The 19,590-nt window shown below is 38.0% G+C and overlaps 1 protein-coding gene across 5 annotated transcripts in view; it reads left to right on the top strand.

The window, feature by feature from the left end:
- The window catches only part of SCAPER (S-phase cyclin A associated protein in the ER), a 527,655-nt gene that overhangs the window by 159,483 nt on the left and 348,582 nt on the right, over positions 1–19,590 (top strand). For all 5 annotated transcript variants that reach the window (XM_040642943.1, XM_040642940.1, XM_040642941.1 and 2 more), the window contains one exon: positions 18,130–18,272. In XM_040642943.1, the coding sequence (XP_040498877.1) occupies positions 18,130–18,272 (143 nt within the window). The remainder of the gene's footprint in view (positions 1–18,129; positions 18,273–19,590) is intronic.

The raw sequence follows: 19,590 nt of genomic DNA, 5'->3' as shown, positions 1-19,590 counted from the left end.
TCCTTCAGATAAGATAATCAGTGTTTTCATCAATACATAGCAGTCATAGAGTTTGAATCTCTGTCCTCAATCAGATGAAGACTAAATTGCTTTGGACAGATGATTATTTTTTGCTAATTGGGTTTTGTAAGAATATGCTCCTTCTCTTCCACTTAAAAAAGGATTGTGTTTGAACCAGTATATGTAGCCTTACAGAACTGGGCAGTCTTTATGCTTATGACAAGGAATACCTGTCTTTTACTGGACAGTATCATCGGATACTTTAATTGCTTAGCTTTTGTCCTCTGTAGTAAACCGTAATTTAGCTACCATTTTGGGATAGGAAGAAAGGTTAACACATAAATTGTACTGGTATTTAAAAACTATTTTAGATCTTCTTCAGTAGAAAGTCTTGCCCATAAGACTCTTTTAGGACTTGACTTTTTTTTTTTTAAACTGATGTCAAAGATTTTATTCAAGTCAATTAAATGGTGAGGGATTCAGTAAGATGTTAACAACCAGTTTGAGAGAGAATTCAAAGAATAAACCCATACACAGGTGATCAGTAATGCTGCAATGAATTTGTTGAACAGATACAAAACTGTTCCAACAGTCAGACGCAACCATCAGCAGATGACCAGCCCTCCCCACAATCACAGACATCACCATCCTTTTCCTACAACTCACAGTTGAAACTTAGCTCAATGACACTTAGTGACAGACCAGCAAACAGGGTACACCCTGTGATTGTGTCTTTCCCATATTCAGTGCTTTCTCAATTTTCCCACCACAAAAGGCTGAGTAAATCCACTAAAAGGAGCCCATTGCCAAAGTGTAATGTCTGGTAAATTATTCCAAAAATGTGCTAAAGTTCTCAGTCACATCAAGTATGTATTCTGATTTCAAATTATATTTGTATCGAAGACTGTATTAGAAAAATAAATGTTTTTAGAGGAGGGGGATGATTTTTTTGAGGTAGAAAACATCCTCAAATGTGAACACGCACCTCCATATAAGATAGAAGCTACAGTTTGTTCACACTGAAAAGATGGTACGGCTCTGAGTTTGCTTTTGAGTAGAGGTCCACAGAGAGATTTTGAGGCCATAGAAGTACTCAATTTATTTAAGAAAGAGGATGATTTCTCTAGGCTCATCCATGACTTGGCATTTCTACTCAGATTGTAAACCAAATACAGTTACCATCTCTCTTATCAGTTGCTATGGCACATTAAGACCAACACTTAAAAAAGTGAAGTAGTTTAGGAAATATGTGACTAGGACATATACATTCATACATATATAAGCATATACATATATATAAACACACACACACACACACACACGCATTTTACGTTTTACAGCCAGGGGTTAGAAAAGCTAAAAAGGAAAAGAAATGAACACAAATATAATTTCACATTGTCTTGGAAAAGGAAGTATTTTACATATATACATGCATGTATAAATACACACATATATACATACATGCACAAGTACTCATATACAACCATGTATATGTATGTATGTATATTTGCTGTATATGACTCTTACATGATTATTCAAATATGATGACATTATATGATTCACATAGTGTTTATGATTATGCAAATGAGTGTTTTGATCTCTGTTCTGGACTGTTTCTGCTTTGCTGTCTCTGAACTGTGTCGCGATTTGTCAGCACTAGCCAGAGTACGCCAAGCCCATATGAGATGAGAAGGCCAACCTCATGGGTTGGAAGGACTACTCATGTGGTGATTTTCCTGGGTGGCATGGGTCACCAGAGTGGGTGCAGAGGCCATGACGCCCAGAGAGGTGTGGCGGGCTGTTCACTTGTAGGGCGGCAAACTGAAAGCTTGGTCTGGAAGTCGACAAGGATGGCCTTGATGTCAAGTGTTGGTGCGAGTTTCCATCTGGAACCTTGAGCACCTGCATGCCAGCTGCAAGGGCCTTCACACTATTAGGAGTGTCTTCAAAGACAAAGCACTTCTCCTTGGGAAGAGGGGGGAAACTTCTTTGCACAGGCTAGAAAAAAGGACTTGACATTTTTGATGTAGAGAACAAATTTTGCAGTATTCAAATATAAATGCAGATATACTTTGTTATGATCAATATTTGTTCACTATTCAGTGATCATTTATTGCGTAACTACTATAAGCCCTATGCTGTGCTGGGCTCAAGGACATGAAAAGGATACATCGCTGTTCTCAATGGAGAGACGTGTAAACAAATAATAACCCATTAGAATCAGTATAACAGGAAAGGTATTCTTGGAAGCACAAAGGAAAACCCTGTATTCAAATTGAGAGTGGCAAGAACATGAAAAAAATCAGGGAAAGCTTCCTAGAAGAGGTGATAGCTCACCTAAGGTTTGCAAACAATGAGACAGATGCAAATGAGAAGCAGGCATTCCATGCAGGAGATACAGAGTACTACTACCCTGTAGGGTTAGGGAACAGGTCCTGCAGAGCTTTGTTATGTTAAAAATTGGAGATGTTATTAATATTTCATGCTTCTTTATGTTACTGGTGGTTTTAGAAAGTTAAAATATCTCTCATCTATGGAACATAAGAACTAGGAAGATCGGTAGGGGAAGAAAGGGATAAAGAAAGGGGGGTAATCAGAAGGGGGAATGAAGCATGAGAGACTATGGACTCTGAGAAACAAATTGAGGGCCTCAGAGGGGAGGGAGGTGGGGGAATGGGATGGACTGGTAATGGGTAGTAAGGAGGGCACGTATTGCATGGTGCACTGGGTGTTATACGCAAGTAATGAATCATCGAACTTTACATCAGAAACCAGGGATGTACTGTACGGTGACTAACATAATATAATAAAAAAACATTAAAAAAAAACTTCTAAATAAAGTACTTAAAGATAAAAAAAATTAAATATCAATACATTTTTAAAGTTCATTGATTATTTGCTGTTTGTGGGCATTAGCAGACATTTCCATATTCATCTCTGATCTCTATTTGATTTGAGTTCAGTGTTTTATTTTAATCTGAGTGCTAAGCTAATTTGTGTTAAATACAGATTATGCTGAGTGAAATAAATCAAGAAGAGAGAAACAATTATCTTATGGTTTCACTTATTTGTGGAACATAAGGAATAGCAGGGAGATCATTAGGAGAAGGAGGGGAAAAATATCATGGAACACTACTTCAAAAATTAATGATGTACTGTATGGTGACTAACATAATATAATAAAAAAAATAGCTGGTAAAAAAAATACAGAATGATTTTATTGAAAAACTTCAGCTTTTCTTCTCTAAGGAGCAGCAAAAATTTTTATTTTATTTATTTATTTATTTATTTATTTATTTATATATTTATTGTTTTTAAAGGTTTTATTTATTTATTTGACAGAGAGAGACAGACAGAGAGAGAGGGAACACAAGCAGGGGAAGTGGGAGAGGAAAAAGCAGGCTTCCCAGCAGACGAGCCTGATGCCGGGCTCGATCCCAGAACGCTGGGATCCTGCCCTGAGCCGAAGGCAGACGGTTAACAACTGGGTCACCCAGGCGCCCCTTATTTTTATTATTTATAAGTTATTTCTCTATTAACTAATACTCTTGAATGATTAAATAAAATAGAATTTTTGAAATTTTAATATGAGATGTCTCTTCAGCTTTGCGCTGTTACTCTGGGATCATTTTATAAAAATCATTTTGTAAATTATGTGTTACTTTTGAGGAACAGTTAGGCATTAATAATTCAGAGATAATTAAGACATGATCCTGTCACACAATGTGAAAGTGTTGTGGAACTATGTGTAAGCTACAGAGGTATCACAGTGGAGGGAATAATTAACTCTGTTGGTAAGGGGATTGTCAGGTAAAGTTCTCTGAAAGAGGTAACTTTAGCTGGGTTTTTTGGGGAAATAGTTGAGTAATATTGTATATTTTGAATAGAAGTATTTGGTTCCTTTTTTTTTGGATTCATTTTGTGGATCTGAAGATTTGAAATATAATAGTTATATTCCATTTAAAAATGATGACCCTTGTTGGATAAATTAGAACATTTTTTAAAGCTGAAAGGAAAGGAGTTCTTTCTTGAAAGTAGTAAGGGATTTTCTATACTCACTAATACTTTAAAAATTGTTTTTGACTGTTTAGAATCTTTTTTTATTAAAAATGTGGAATTTTCCTATGGATTTAATTTTCAATGTAAAATTTAAAACCTGTCACGTTTAATTGACCTATAGGATGTTGGAAAAGTCCACTGGTAATGTATAGCATATATATAATTAAAATTTTTTTTAATGTGTAGTCATTACTAGATGTGCAAGGCACTACTGCCACACGTTCTCTAGATAAAATAATTGTTAAGGTCCTCTGTCTCCTTTACTTTCACTACTTTTACATTTTAACATTCCCATAAACTGTTACAGGCAATTGTGATCCTTCTTTCCTGTAAGTAAAATACTAAGTAAATGCTTCATCATATATTCTCAATTTGCCATTTTTCTTACGTAAATTATTCATTAGTTTTAAGTTCAATTTCCTTAGATAGCCTGCCTGCCCCTTTGCTCTAATCATTTGAATTGTAGGCCTAAAAGTGTAGGGATTTGTATTATCTATTCTTATGCTTCCATAAACAAATCCCTGACTATGAAGCAAAGTATATGGGGTTTCAGAGGTTTCAAAAGGCTGAAGAATTAGGTATCTTTCTAATTCATTATTTGTATGTATACAGATTTATAATATTTATATTTTATAAAGGTTTTTTTTTTGCATACTTTAAGGTTCTATTTATATTACATTCTGGAAATGGCAAAGTATAGAGGTAGATATCAAGTCAATAATTTCCAGGGCTGGGCGTGACATGGACTAACTATAAAGGTACATGGGGAAACTTTGTAATAATGGAAATATTCTGTATCTTCATAGCAACAGTGGTTACACAACTGTATCCATTTGTTAAAAACCTATGTAATTGTACACCTTAATAGAAAATTTTACCATTTGCAAATTACGTTTCAATTACCATGATTTAAAATAACTTAAATGATGTTCTTTATGTTCATTTCCGCATCAAGGTTTTTGAAAACTTTTTTTTTCTTTTCAAGGTCAGGTATGTTTTATTTTTTTTCTTCTTTTTTTTATAATAATTTTTTATTATGTTATATTAGTCACCACACAGTATATCCTTACTTTTTGATGTAATGTTCCATGATTCATTATTTGCGTGTAACACCCAGTGCACCATGCAATGTGTGCCCTCCTTAATACCCATCACCAGCCTATCCCATTCCCCCACCCCCCCTCCCCTCTGAAGCCCTCAGTTTGTTTCCCAGAGTCCATAGTCTCTCATGGTTCATTCCCCCTTCTCTTCACCCCCCCTTCATTCTTCCCTTTCTTCTCCTACTGATGTTCCTGCTATTTCTTATGTTCCATAAATGAGTGAAACCATATGATAATTGTCTTTCTCTGCTTGACTTATTTCACTTAGCATAATCTCCTCCACTCCTACCCATCTTGCTGCAAATGTTGGGTAATCGTTCTGTCTGATGGCTGAGTAATATTCCATTGTGTACATGGACCACATCTTCTTAAACCTTCAACAGATGAAGGGCATCTCGGCTCCTTCCATGATTTAGCTATTGTGGACAATGATGCTATGAACATTGGGGTGCATGTGGCCCATCTCTTCACTATGTCTGTATCTTTGGGGTAAATACCCAGTAGTGCAATGGCTGGATCATAGGGTAGCTCAATTTTTAATTTTTTAGGAGACCTACACGCTGTTTTCCAAAGTGGCTGTAGCAACTTGCATTCCCACCAACAATGTAAGAGGGATCCTCTTTCTCCACATCCTCTTCAACAATTGTTGTTTCCTACCTTGTCAATTTTTGCTGTTCTAACTGGTGTAAGGTGGTATCTCAATTTGGTTTTGATTTGAATTTCTCTGATGGCTAATGATTTTGAACATTTTTTCATGTGTCTGTTAGCCATGTGTATGTCTTCATTGGAAAAATGTCTGTTCATATCTTCTGCCCATTTTTTGATTTGTTTATTTGTTTCTCGTGTACTGAGTTTGAGAAGTTCTTTGTAGATCTTGGATACTAGTCTTTTTATCTGTAGTGTCATTTGCAAATATCGTCTCCCATTCCATCGGCTGCCTCTTAGTTTTTTTGACTGTTTCCTTGGCTTCCTTGTGCAGAAGCTTTTTATCTTGATGAAGTCCCACAAGTTCATTTTTTCTTTTGTTTCTCTTGCCTTTGGAGATGTGTCATGAAAAAAGTTGCCGTGGTTGATGTCAAAGAGGTAACAGCCTATGTTCTCCTCTATGATTTTGATGGATTCCTGTCTCACATCGAGGTCTTTCATCCATTTGGAGTTTTTCTTTGTATATGGTGTGAGAGAGTGGTCAAGTTTCATTCTTTTGCATGTTGCTGTCCAATTTTCCCAGCACCATTTATTGAAGAGACTGTCTTTTTTCCACTGGATGTTTTTTCCTGCTTTATCAAAGATTAGTTGCCCAAAGAGCCAAGGGTCCATTTCTGGGTTCTCTCTTCTGTTCCGTTGGTCTATGTGTCTGTTTTTGTGCCAGTACCATGTAGTATACCTTGAAATCTGGCATTGTGATGTCCACAGCTTTGTTTTTCCTTTTCAACAATTCCTTGGCGATTCGGGGCCTCTTCTGGTTCCACACAAATTTAAGGGCTGTTTATTCCAGCTCTTTGAAAAATGTCATTGGTATTTTGATCGGGATGGCATTGAAAGTGTAGATTGCTCTGGGTAGCATAGACATTTCAACTATGTTAATTCTTCTGGTCCACGAGCATGGAATATTTTTCCATCTTTTTGTGTCTTCCTCAATGTCTTTCAAGAGTGATCTGTAGTTTCCAGAATATAGATCCTTTACCTCTCTGGTTAAGTTAATTCCGAGATAACGTATGATTTTTGGTGCTATTGTAAATGGAATGGATTCCCTAGTTTTCTTTTCTTCAGTCTCATTGTTTGTGTATAGAAACGCAACTGATTTCTGAGCATTGATTTTGTATCCCGCCACATTACTGAATTGCTCTATAAGTTCTAGTAATTTGGGGGTGGATTCTTTTGGGTTTTCCATATACAGTATCATGTCATCTGGGAAGAGAGACAATTTGACTTCTTTGCCGATTTGAATACCTTTCATCCCTTTTTGTTGTCTGATTGCTGTTGCAAGGACTTCTAGTACTATGTTGAATAATAGTGGTGAGAGTGGGCATCCTTGTCGTGTTCCTGATCTTAAGGGAAAGGGTTTCAGCTTTTCCCCATTCGGAATGATATTTGCTGTAGGCTTCTCATAGATGGTTTTTGTGAGATTGAGGAATGTACCCTCTATCCCTACACTCTGAAGGGTTTTAATCAGGAAAGATGCTGTATTTTGTCAAATGCTTTTTTCTGCATCAGTTGAGAGGCTCATATGGTTCTTGACTCTTTTCTTTCTGATATGATCTATCACACGGATCGATTTACGAATGTTGAACTACCCTTGCATCCCAGGGACGAATCCCACGTGGTCATGATGGATAATCCTTCTAATATACTGTTGGTTCCTATTAGCTAGGATATTGTTGAGAGTTTTGGTGTCCATATTCATCCGGGATATCAGTCTGTAATTCTCCTTTTTGATGGGGGTCTTTGGCTGCTTTGGGGATCAAGGTAATAGTGGCCTCATAGAATGAGTTTGGTACTTTTCCTTCTGTTTCTATTTTTTGAAAGAGCTTGAGGAGAATAGGTATTATTTCTTCTTTGAATGTTTGGTAGAATTCCCCGGGGAATCCGATAGGCCCTGGACTCTTGGGGAGGTGTTTGATCACTGCTTTAATCTCTTCATAATTAATCAGTCTGTTTAAATAATCAGTTTCTTCCTGTTTTATAGGTTTCCAGGAAGGCATCCATTTCTTCCAGGTTGTTAAATTTATTGGCATAGAGTTGTTGATAAAAGTTTCTAATGAACCTTCCTATTTCATTGGTGTTGGTCGTGATCTCTCCCCTTTCATCATAATTTTATTAATTTGGGTACTTTCTCTATTCTTTTGAATCAGTCTGATCAGTGGCTTATCGATCTTATTTATTCTTTCAAAGAACCAGCTTCTGGTTCTGTTGATCTGCTCTACTGTGCTCCCGGTTTCTAATTCATTGATCTCTGCTCTAATTTGATCAGCTGCTTTCTCATGCATGGGTTAGGTCTTTTCTTCTGTTCCAGCTCCAGCTTCTTGAGGTGAGCATATAAAAACTGCATTTTAGATTTTTCTATTCTTTTGAGTGAGGCTTGAATGGCTAAGTATTTTCCCCTTAGGACTGCCTTTGCAGTGTCCTATAGGTTTTGGACCGATGTTTTCATTTTCATTGGTCTCCAAAAATTGCTTAATCTCCTTCTTAATTAGCTGGTTTACCCAATCATTCTTGAGCAGGATGGTTCTTAGTTTCTGTTTGAGTTTCTTCCAAAGTTTTCCTTGTGATTGAGTTCCAGTTTCAAAGCATTTTGTTCTGAGAATATGCAAGGAATAATCTCATTCTTTTGTTATCAGTTGAGACCTGTTTTGTGACCCAGTATATATAGTATTCTGGAGAAAGTTCCATGTGCATTTGAAAAGAATGAGTATTCTGTTGTTCTGGGGTCTAGTGTTCTGTATATATCTATGAGGTCCATCTGGTCTAGTATGTCATTCAAAGCTGTTGTTTCTTTGTTGATTTTCTGCTTAGGTGATCTGTCTATTGCTGATAGTGGAGTGTTGAGGTCCCCTACTATTAATGTATTATTATCTATATGTCCCTTTATTCTGGTTAAGATTTGGCTTGTGTATCCTGCTGCTTCCCTGTTGGGGGCATATATATTTATAATTGTCATATCCACTTGTTGGATACATCCTTTAAGAAGAATATAGTGTCCTTCTGTATCTCTAACTACAGTCTTTAGTTTAAAATCTAATCAGTCTGATGTAAGAATTGCTACCCCAGCTTTCTTTTGAGGTCCATTGGCATGAAAAATGTTTTTCCATGCCTTCACGTTCAGGCTGGATGTATCTTTAGGTTCAAGATGAGTCTCTTGTAGACAGCAAATGGATGGGTCATGTCTTTTTATCCAATCTGCAACCCTGTGGCATCTTATGGGAGCACTTAGGCCATTCACATTGAGAGTGATTATTGAGAGATATGATTTTAATGATGTCATGTTGCCTGTAAAGTCTTTGTTTCTATAGATTGTAAATTTCTGTTCTGTATCACTCTTGGGGCCTTTTTACTTTTATGGAACCCCCCTTAATATCTCTTGTAGGGCTGGCTTGGTGGGAACATATTCCTCCAGTTTCTGCCGATCTTGGAAGGTCCTTATCTCTCCATCAATTCTGAATGACAGCCTTGCTGGAGAAAGTATCTTTGGCTGCATGTTCTTCTCAGTTAGAGCTTTGAAAATACACTGCCAACTGTTCCTAGCCTGCCAGGTCTCTGTAGACAGGTCTGACGTTTTTCTGATATTTTTACCTCTGTACCTATGAATTTTCTTCCGCCTGGCCACTTTCAAGACTGTATCCTGCGATCTAATATTTGCGAAATGCACTATGATGTGACATGGTATAGGTCTGTTCTCATTGATCTTGGGAGGGGTCCTCTCTTCCTCTTGGACATGGATGCTTATTTCCTTTGCCAGATTAGGGAAGTTCTCAGCCTCAGTTTGTTCTAATATCTCTTCTAGACCTCTCTCTTTCTCCACCCCCTCAGGGATGCCAGTGAGTGTGACTTTGGAATGTTTCATTGAGTCAGTAATCTCCCCTAATCTACATTCTTGAGATTGGATTTTTTTCAGCTAAGTTTCCGTTGTTACTTTCTCTTCTACCATCACATCTTCCAATTCACTAATTCACTCTTCTACCTCATTTACAATGGCCATCAGAGAGTTTAGTTTAGACTGCATTTGATTCATAACATTTTTACTTTCTGCCAGATTCGCTCTCATTTCCGCCATTGGAGAGTCTATATTCTCGTTAATGTTTTCGTTAATATTTTTTCAAGTCTACATATCATCTTGACCGTTATTGTTCTGAATTCCATTTCTGACAATTTGGTTATATCTATATCCATCAGTTCTTTGGCAGAGGCCACAGTCTCTGTGTCTTTTCTTTGCTGAGGGTTCCTCCTCCTTGTCATTCTAATGAGGAGAGGTTGTGGGGTTGCCCAGAGCCCAAATTATTGACCAGGACCCAGACAGTGTGCGCTTGTTTTATAGGGACCTTAGTGATGTGGGCTTCTTGATTTTTCAGCCTGCCTTCTGGGGGAGGGGCCTGCCGCACTGATACTCAGGCAACCCAGTTTGGTTATAGTTGCCCCGTCCCCTGCAAGGGTGGATGGGGATGGGCAGAATGTGAACTGGCATTTCTGGGCTTTTGTTCTCTCACAGCTTTCCCCGGTGGTTTTCTGTGACTCTTCTGAGAGTCAGAGCAGCAGTGGCCATATCCTAGCCTCTGTCTCAGAACAGAGAGATCGCACTCCTTGCTCCACTGAGCTCTCCTGGCCACTTTAACTATGTTTCCGTCGGTGCTGCTAAAAACCTGGCAGCATCCTGGGATGTGCGCCCCACAGCCACTCTCCCAGCCCTTGCTTTCAGGGCTGGCACGTCACTGTCCTTTGTGCTTCTAGCACCGCCAGCCGCCCTGGTTTCCGGGCATGCTCCCTAGCGCCCTGTTTCATTGTGGTTCCCACACCCTCTGCAGCTCCAGTTTTCAGTCTGGTCGCGCATGCGCTCCTGAGCTCCCGGTATCAGTCCATTCCAGTTAGCACTCCGGAGCTCCGGTTTTCAGTCTGGTCGCATGCTCCCATGCTCCTGGTTTTAGTCTAGTTCGAGTGTGCTCTCGGGTCTCCGATTTTCAGTTTGGACACGTGTGAGGTTTCAAGCTCCTGGTATCAGTCCAGTTCTAGTGAGCGCCCCGGAGCTCCAGTTTTCAGTCTGGTCACGCGCGCATTCCTGGGCTCATGGTCTCAGTCTGCTTTCTTGTGGGTGCTGGTCCGCGAGTCTGTCCCACTCCCTAGTGCAGGTGGCTACTGCTTCCTGGCGCCCCAGCGTGGCAGCTCCCTCCCCTTTCCGTTTATCTTTCGACATCTGTACGCAGATTATCGGCTCCCCACTTCATACCTCAATACTCAGTGCTGGAGATGTTCTTTGTAGAGATCCAGATGTATCTTCCTGCGTCTCAGGCTGATTTTGTGGGTGTTCAGGATGGTCTGGTAGATATCCAGCTCGATCACGGGACCAGCTGAAAAAAGGGTCCCCTACTCCTCCGCCGTCTTTTCCCTCTCCCTATATTTTATAAAGTTATGCTTTATATAACAGGTATTTATGGAGCTCCTGTCCTGTGTGAGATGCTTACTTTTCTTTTTCTATTAATTAAAAACAAAAATTAAAAGATTGAATATTGTGTGAAGTCCAATTATTCCTGTTTTTTCATTGTTGGAGTATGTCTTATACACATGAATAAAATCACCAAGTTGACATATTTACACAGTGAACTTGGCTACGTTGCACATACACTAAAAATATGTATACACATATTTTATTTATAAGACCATTTTATAATTTTTGAAAGTATATTTTAACACTTTTGGTTTACAAAATAAGTGAAAAGTTCTATTTAATTCTTTGTATTTAGTGCCTAAGTCTTTTGCATTTTATTGTGAAACGTGTTTTCAGACATAATAGAGATTTTTTAAAGCTTTTACTTTAATTTCATTTAAAATACAGTGTTATATTAGTTTTAGGTGTACAATATAGTGATTCAACAATTTCATACATCACCCAGTGCTCATCATAAGTGCACTTCTTAATCCCCCCCACCCCACTGGTAACCCACCCATCCCTTCTGGTAACCATCAGTTGGTTCTCTTTAGTTAATAATCTGTTTCTTGGTTTCTCTCTCTCTCTTTTCCTGTGCACATTTGTTTTGATTCTTAAGTCCCACATGTGAGTGAAATCATATGGTATTTGTCTTTCTCTGACTGACATTTCGCTTAGCGTTATACTTTCTGGCTCTATCCATGTCATTGTAAATGGTAGGATTTCATTCCTTTTCACGAAAGAATAATATTCCATTACACACACACACACACACACACACACACACGTGTATAAATATACACCACATCTTCTTTATCCACTCATCAGTCAGTGGACACTTGGGCTGTTTCCATATCTAGGCTATTATAAAGAGTGCTGCTATAAACATAGGGGTGCTTGTATCCTTTTGAAAAAGTGTTTTTAATGTACTGTTGGATTCTATTAGCCAGGATCTTGTTGAGGATTTTGGCGTCCATATTCCATCACGATCAAGTGGGATTCATACCTGGGATGAAAGCGTGGTTCAATATTCACAAATCAATCAGCGTGATACATCATATCAACAAGAAAAAACTCAGGAACCATATGATCCTCTCAATTGATGCCGAAAAAGCATTTGACAAAATACAGCATCCTTTCCTAATTAAAACCCTTCAGAGTGTAGGAATAGAAGGTACATTTCTCAATATCATAAAAGCCATCTATGAAAAGCCTACTGCAAATATTATTCTCAATGGGGAAAAGCTGGAAGCCTTTCCCTTAAGATCAGGAACTCGACAAGGATGCCCACTCTCGCCACTATTATTCAACATAGTACTAGAAGTCCTTGCAACAGCAATCAGACGACAAAAAGGGATCAAAGGTATTCAAATCGGCAAAGAAGAAGTCAAAATGTCTCTCTTCGCAGATGACATGATACTGTATATGGAAAACCCAAAAGAAGCCACTCCCAAACTATTAGAAGTTATAGAGCAATTCAGTAACGTGGCGGGATACAAAATCAATGCTCAGAAATCAGTTGCATTTCTATACACGAATAACGAGACCGAAGAAAGAGAAATTAGGGAATCCATCCCATTTACAATAGCACCAAAAACCATACGTTACCTTGGAATTAACTTAACCAGAGACGTAAAGGACCTATATTCTAGAAACTATAAATCACTCTTGAAAGACATTGAGGAAGACATAAAAAGATGGAAAGATATTCCATGCTCATGGATTGGAAGAATTAACATAGTTAAAATGTCCATGCTACCCAGAGCAATCTACACTTTCAATGCTATCCCGATCAAAATACCGAGGACATTTTTCAAAGAACTGGAACAAATAGTCCTTAAATTTGTATGGAAACAGAAAAGGCCCCGAATCTCCAAGGAACTGTTGAAAAGGAAAAACAAAGCTGGGGGCATCACAATGCCGGATTTCGAGCTGTACTACAAAGCTGTGATCACAAAGACAGCATGGTACTGGCACAAAAACAGACACATAGACCAATGGAACAGAATAGAGAGCCCAGAAATGGACCCTCGGCTCTTTGGGCAACTAATATTTGATAAAGCAGGAAAAAACATCCGGTGGGAAAAAGACAGTCTCTTCAATAAATGGTGCTGGGAAAATTGGACAGCTACATGCAAAAGAATGAAACTTGACCACTCTCTCACACCATACACAAAAATAAACTCCAAATGGATGAAAGACCTCGATGTGAGACAGGAATCCATCAAAATTCTAGAGGAGAACATAGGCAGCAACCTCTACGACATCGGCCAAAGCAACCTTTTTCATGACACATCCCCAAAGGCAAGAGAAACAAAAGATAAAATGAATTTATGGGACTTCATCAAGATTAAAAGTTTCTGCACAGCCAAGGAAACAGTCAGAAAAACTAAGAGGCAGCCCACGGAATGGGAGAATATATTTGCAAATGACACTACAGATAAAGGACTGGTATCCAAGATCTACAAAGAACTTCTCAAACTCAATACACGAGAAACAAATAAACAAATCAAAAAATGGGCAGAAGATATGAACAGACACTTTTCCAATGAAGACATACAAATGGCTAACAGACACATGAAAAAATGTTCAAAATCATTAGCCATCAAGGAAATTCAAATCAAAACCACACTGAGATACCACCTTACGCCAGTTAGAATGGCAAAAATAGACAAGGCAAGAGACAACAATTGTTGGAGAGGATGTGGAGAAAGGGGATCCCTCCTACATTGTTGGTGGGAATGCAAGTTGGTACAGCCACTCTGGAAAACAGTGTGGAGGTCCCTTAAAAAGTTAAAAATTGAGCTACCCTATGATCCAGCCATTGCACTACTGGGTGTTTACCCCAAAGATACAGACGTAGTAAAGAGAAGGGCCATATGCACCCCAATGTTCATAGCAGCAATGTCCACAATAGCTAAATCGTGGAAGGAGCCGAGATGCCCTTCAACAGATGACTGGATTAAGAAGTTGTGGTCCATATATACAATGGAATATTACTCAGCTATCAGAAAGAACGAGTTCTCAACATTTGCTAAAACATGGATGGTACTGGAGGAGATAATGCTAAGTGAAATAAGTCAAGCAGAGAAAGACAACTATCATATGATTTCTCTCATCTATGGAACATAAGAACTAGGATGATCAATAGGGGAAGAAAGGGATAAAGAAAGGGGGGGTAATCAGAAGGGGGAATGAAACGTGAGAGACTATGGACTATGAGAAACAAACTGAGGGCCTCAGAGGGGAGGGGGGTGGGGGAATGGGATAGACTGGTGATGGGTAGTAAGGAGGGCACGTATTGCATGGTGCACTGGGTGTTATACACAACTAATGAATCATCGAGCCTTACATCGGAAACCGGGGATGTACTGTATGGTGACTAACATAATATAATAAAAAATCATTAAAAAAAAAAAAGAAATAGTGTTTTTGTATTTTGGGGGTAAATACCCAATAGTGCATTGCTGGATCAGAGGGTAGTTCTATTTTTATCTTTTTAGGAATCTTCATATTGTTTTCCAGAATGGCTGTACCAGTTTGTGTTCCCACCAGCAGTGCAAGAGGGACGGTTCCTTTTTCTCCACATGCTTGCTGACACCTCTTGTTTCTTATGGTTTTGATTGTATTGATATTTTTTTTCAATTCATCCCCATTTCCCAGGTAGTTCACACAGCCGATTAATGGAATACACTGATCTAGGTTCTTGTAACTACTACCTGTATAGCCTTCTGCAAGTCATTTTGCCTTTGTGAGCCCCAGTTTGTTGTGATATCAGAATTACTAATATAAGTAAGGACTTAGCAAAGTGTTTAGCATAGTTAGTGCCCAATAAATGACAGAAAAAAATACTAAAGCAGTTCCTGTTGAGAGAACAGTGAGGAGCCATGTGAATACTTCTAATGCTTAATTGTGCCGACTACAGTAACTTCATTATGTGCAACAAGCCCTATCTACCCCAGTGGAAGGAAATCTTTTTAAACTATTAAGCCACAAAGTCCCTACATTATTTTTGTTTTAAGGTTTTTTTTGAGGGGGGGTGTCCAGGGCAGGAAGGGAGTGGGAATTAAAGATATGTACTGATTTCAGGAAGGCATGTGTGGCAGATTACAGACTGCTGGAGGCATGCAGTTAGATTTTTAAATAAATTTATGTCAGGTATACTATTCACAGACTGGTTATAGTTATTTCATGTTACTGAGTAAGCATAATATGTGGAAGTTATGTCTCTAAGATCTCAAAAACTCTTTAAGTTAAGACTAAAAACAATCAAACCTGGCACATAAAATCATCTCCAATGAAGAAAATATAAACAAAAGAGTTTTTCTCTTAAATTCAGATTTCTTTGCTATTAAAAAAATCTGGGGGCGCCTGAGTGGCTCAGTCGTTAAGCGTCTGCCTTCGGCTCAGGGTCCTGGGATCGAGCCCCACGTCAGGCTCCCTGCTCCACTGGGAACCTGCTTCTTCCTTTCCCACTCCCCTGCTTGTGTTCCCTCTCTCTGGCTATCTCTCTCTCTCTCAAATAAATAAAATCTTTTAAAAAAAAAAATCTGTGTTGGCAACCTATGGAATGGGGGAAGGTAGTTGCAAATGACAGATTCACGAAGGGTTAACATCGTACACACACACACACACACACACACACACACACACACACGTATGTATAAAGAACTTAAAAAACTCAACACCCAAAAAACAAATAGTCTATGAGCAGAAGATGAACATGAAAATATGTTTATCATCACTCATTGTTAGGGAAATACAAGTCAAACTACATTAAGATACCACCTCACACCTGTCAGAATGGCTAAAATCAACAACACAAGAGACAACAGTTGTTGGTGAGGATGTGGAGAAAAAGAAACCCTCTTGCACTGTTGGTGGCAATGCAAACTGGTGCAGCCATTCTGGAAAATAGCATGGAGATTCCTCAAAAAGTTAAAAATGGGGGTGCCTGGGTAGCTCAGTCAGTTAAGCGTCTAACTCTTGATTTCATGATCTCAGGGTCATGAGATCAAGCCCTGCATCGGGCTCCATGTTGGGTGTGGAGCCTGCTTAAGGTTCTCTCTCCCTTTCCCCCTCCTTCCCCACTCACTCTCATGCTCTTCTCCCAACCCCCCCAAAAAATGTTAAAAATGAAACTGCCCTCTGATCCAGCATGGAATTATTGGGTATTTACACAAAGAATACAAAAACACTAATTTAAACATGCATCCCTAACAGCATTCTTTTTTTTTAAATTTTTTATTATGTTATGTCACCATACCCTATATAACAGCATTCGTTACAATCGCGGAGATATGGAAGCAGCCCAAGTGTCCATCAACTGATGAATAGATAAAGTTAGGGTGTATATATATATACAATGGAATATTATTCAGCCATAACAAAGAATGAAATCTTGCTGTTTGCAATGACATGGATGGAGCTAGACAGTATAATGCTAAGTGAAATAAGTCAGAGAAAGACACCATATGATTTCACTCATGTGGAATTTAAGAAACAAAGGCGCAAAGGAAAAGAAAAGAGAGAGAAAAACCAAGGAGCAGACTTAAGAATAGATAACAAACTGATGGATACCAGAGGGGAGGTGGGCAGGGGGATGGGTGAAATATAGGTGGTGGGGATTAAGGACTGCACTTGTTTGGAGCACTGGGTGATTAAAATACAAATTTAAAAAAACAAGTAATAGAAATGAAAAACAATATCATTAAATGAAAATGAAGATGTAATAATATATACACTTTCCATGAAGAAAGAATAATAATTTCAAGATAGTCTTGAAATTTACCAATAATTCTGTATTTGTAAATATGGAGGTTGATATTTTGAAAAGATACTGAAAGACATTGGAGATAAGATAAAGACGTCAACATGTGATTTTAATGAAACAGAACAAAAGTATTAGGAGCCATGATGGAAACAAAATCTCTAAACACATGATTGAAAATTTTTCTTAATTATGTAACAAATAGTATCCTCATATAAAAAGTGTATATAAGATGCAAAACAGAAAAAATAAAACTATGAAAATGTATCAGTACAGCTAGTAATATGGTAAGAGTTAGTAATGTACTCCTGGTAGGCAAAAATATACATAGGACATAGTATTTCATGGTTTTTTGATTATCTTCTGCCTTGATGATGATAAATACTGAAAATTTTCTATATGCCAGGCCGTCTGGTAAGTATTTTTAGTGTATTATCTCATCTGTTCTTCACAATAGCTTAAGACGTGAGTACTATTGTTATTTGTCTTCCAGAAAATGAAGGCACAGTTATAATATACCTAGACCAGAGTCCCTGAGCCAGTAAATAATAGGGTCGTGAAACAAAATCAGGGAGTCTGACCCAGTGCCCACTCTGTTGCCCACTTTGCTGTATTATGATAGCTCTGTTTCCTTGCTGCAAATTTTGTTTTGTTTTGTTTTCCCACTTAACTCCTTCATGAATGCTTAGTTCAGAAATTTGTTAACTACACTTTCTTTATCATGTTCTGGCATTTCTGAAACCATTTGTAAACACAAGGCTTTAGAAGTGATTAACAATAAAATACATGTTAGGTTCTCAACGTGAATAACATAGTTTTGCTTCAAAGAGCATTTATTCTTATAATTATGTGTAACGCTGGTAAATGATGTAGGAATACCACATATCACTGATACTTAGTTTTTGTGTGTGTGTTTTTTTTTTTTTTTTAAATTCTGAGAAGCATACCTAGTAGCAAGCCAGGGATCTACTTGGCTCGAATATATAAATTTATGTCAAAATGGTGCCTCCTTTAATCATTTTCACTTTATACATAATTCTAGCATTTTAAAACTTTTCTGACTGTAGGAACGCAAGAGAGCTCTAGAGGCAGAACGGCAGGCCCGTGTAGAAGAATTGTTGATGAGAAGGAAAGAACAAGAAGCCCGAATTGAACAACAGAGGCAAGAAAAGGAAAAAGCCCGTGAGGATGCTGCCCGAGAAAGAGCTAGGTACCTCATTTGCTATCATGATTTTGATCCTGATGAACATGCTGTAGTGAGTGGATATTCAAATCACATCTAAAAATAAAACCATTTTCTGTCATGAAGATTTTTAAAGAAATAGTCACAATTACAGAAATGTACTGAATTTCGATTTCTAGGAATTATGTCATTGTACTTAAAATAGAAGCCTTTTGAATCTTCCTACTGAATGGTAAACGTGGAATTTCAAGATTTTTTGGTTGCAGGAAACAGAATTTGATACTGGCTAGCTTAAGCAAAGAGAGGTTTTGGAAAATATTGGGAGTATAAATGATAGGAAGTTAGAGGAAGAGGCTTGGAAATGGTCAGGCATCAAAGGCTAGGTCACAGGAGCACAGAGGTGGTCTTTTGATGAAAACAGTCTGGTCAGCATATTGCCACTCTGATTATGATAAATGACCTTCAGCCATCCCTACATTTTGAAATCACTTGTTTAAGATTCAGAGATCCAGAAGAAACATTTAATTGGCTGAGTCTAAGTCACTTTTGGTTGCTGTACACCTTGCTGATGTGATATTTTCTGACCTCTTAACTGTGGCAAATTTGTGGATGTGAAAAGATAGCTCTTTGTGGTTTTAATATGCTTTTCTAGTCGACCAAGATTAATAATAAGGCTGAGCAACTTTGCTCATACTTACCAACTACTGTTTTTGTTTTTTTTTTTTAAGTAAAGTGCCTGTTTAAGTTTTTGTGCATTTTTCTGTTGGAATATTTTCTTCTTGGTATTTGGGAATTATCTTTACTAGATACCAGTTCTTCAACAGATATATTTGTTGCAAATATTTTTGTAAGTTATGGCTTGCCTTTTTATTCCTTTTATGATGGCTTTTAATTAATATAATTCTTTGTTTTTAGTTTTTATTTAAAATAATATATAATGTAATATTAGTTTCAGGTGTACAGTCTAGTGATTCAGCACTTCCCTACACATTTGGTGCTCACCACCACAAGTGTACTCCTTAGTCCCCATCACCTACTAAACCACTCCCCCACCTGATTAATGTAATTCTTGATTGCAGTGTAGTAAAACTGAACAAACTTTGTGATTTGTGCTTTTTGATCTTGTTAATGAAATCCCTTCCTCTCTGGAGTCATAAGATGTTCTTCAAAATATTAAGGAGGGCACATGTTGTGATGAGCACTGGGTGTTACTTGCAGCTAATGAATCATTGTTGAATCGTTGAACACTGCATCAAAAACTTACGATGTACTATATGCTGGCTAAATAAAGGAAGGTTGGAGATGAAAGAAAAAAACAACAAAATGTTGTAGTTTTTTTTTTTTT

The sequence above is a fragment of the Ursus maritimus genome, unplaced genomic scaffold (genome assembly GCF_017311325.1).
Source record: "Ursus maritimus isolate PB19 unplaced genomic scaffold, ASM1731132v1 scaffold_27, whole genome shotgun sequence".
In the NCBI taxonomy this organism is placed as follows: Eukaryota; Metazoa; Chordata; class Mammalia; order Carnivora; family Ursidae; genus Ursus; species Ursus maritimus.
This window is presented reverse-complemented; position numbering and strand designations above follow the sequence as displayed.